General features: G+C 47.4%; 1 protein-coding gene across 1 annotated transcript in view; it reads left to right on the top strand.

Moving 5' to 3' along the window:
• The window catches only part of LOC113212037 (elongator complex protein 3), a 6,708-nt gene extending 5,628 nt beyond the window's left edge, over positions 1–1,080 (top strand). The window contains exons 7-9 of the mRNA XM_052269458.1: positions 77–209; positions 304–616; positions 896–1,080. Of these exons, the coding sequence (XP_052125418.1) occupies positions 77–209; positions 304–616; positions 896–969 (520 nt within the window). The 3' untranslated portion in view covers positions 970–1,080. The remainder of the gene's footprint in view (positions 1–76; positions 210–303; positions 617–895) is intronic.
• The last annotated feature ends 231 nt before the right edge of the window (positions 1,081–1,311 follow it).

The raw sequence follows: 1,311 nt of genomic DNA, 5'->3' as shown, positions 1-1,311 counted from the left end.
GGGGGAGGGGGCTTGAATGGGGTGCGATTTTGATCCAAACTTTTTCAATGTCGTTTTCTTTTGTTTGTCTTTTTAGTTCGGGTGTGGAGCATGGCAATCTACGAGAACTAGCTTTGGCTCGCATGAAGGATCTTGGCACCGACTGCCGAGATGTCCGTACGAGGGAGGTGGGCATCCAAGAAATCCATCATAAGATTCGCCCTTACGAGGTAAGAGATACACTGCTATGGGGCCCAACAAGGCACTTCGCCATTTCTGTTCATGGCTGATATAAGCCATTTACTAACTTTGATTTTGCCGCAGGTGGAGCTGGTGCGGCGGGACTACGTGGCCAACGGGGGCTGGGAGACGTTCCTGGCGTACGAGGACCCTGGCCAGGACATCCTGGTCGGGCTGCTGCGACTGCGGCGGTGCGCCGAGACCACCTACCGGCCCGAGCTCGTCGGCGGACGGTGCTCCATCGTCCGGGAGCTCCACGTGTACGGCAGCGTGGTGCCCGTCAGCGCGCGGGACCCCACCCGCTTCCAGCACCAGGGCTTTGGAATGCTGCTCATGGAGGAGGCCGAGCGCATCGCCAGGGAAGAACACGGCTCCACCAAGATCGCCGTCATTTCAGGTAAAAGCCGCTGCCACCAACGGTATTGTAGCAACTTTACAACGACGTCCTTGTTTATAATGTTGGTGTTATCCACGGGATTTTTAAGTTGTGCCTACATGCTGGCCATTCTTAAAAGCAGCCTCTGTACACTCAGGTCCCTTCTTTGACGTTAGAGTCCTGATGTGTCAATTGGGATTCTTCCCCCTCTCACAATCATTTCTCTATAATTTACGAACATGGTGTCTTGGCATATATTTAAATGCACACCTTGACAAATCTTCCTACTTCCTTTTTCAGGTGTCGGTACGCGTAATTACTACAGAAAAATGGGATATGAACTGGATGGCCCCTACATGTCCAAGATGCTGTGATGCAGTACAGCGAGAATAAGCTGGGACTACAAATAACAGAAGTTTCTTTCAAGATTTTCAGTCTGTTTTAAATGAAATAAATACAAAATATACACTTGCTATCTCGAACAATTCGATTTAATTTATTTCCCGCCTACAGAATATGAAATTCTCGTACAATCAGTGCTACAAACAGGGAACAATAAATTAACATTAACCATTAACATAGCGCTTTCTTTAAAATGCTGTCTAAGGTATCTCATTTCTTATTGATTTATATTTTGATTAGGATTTTTTACGGTTTCAATTAGCTATCTATCGCCTATCGGTCTGTCTTTAGGTGGATCTCCAATGGAGCAATCT

This window comes from Frankliniella occidentalis, unplaced genomic scaffold (assembly GCF_000697945.3).
Source record: "Frankliniella occidentalis isolate FOCC.00 unplaced genomic scaffold, Focc_3.1 Scaffold93, whole genome shotgun sequence".
Classification (NCBI taxonomy): domain Eukaryota; kingdom Metazoa; phylum Arthropoda; class Insecta; order Thysanoptera; family Thripidae; genus Frankliniella; species Frankliniella occidentalis.
Note: the sequence above shows the minus strand (reverse complement) of the source record. Positions and strands in the feature narration are given on the sequence as shown.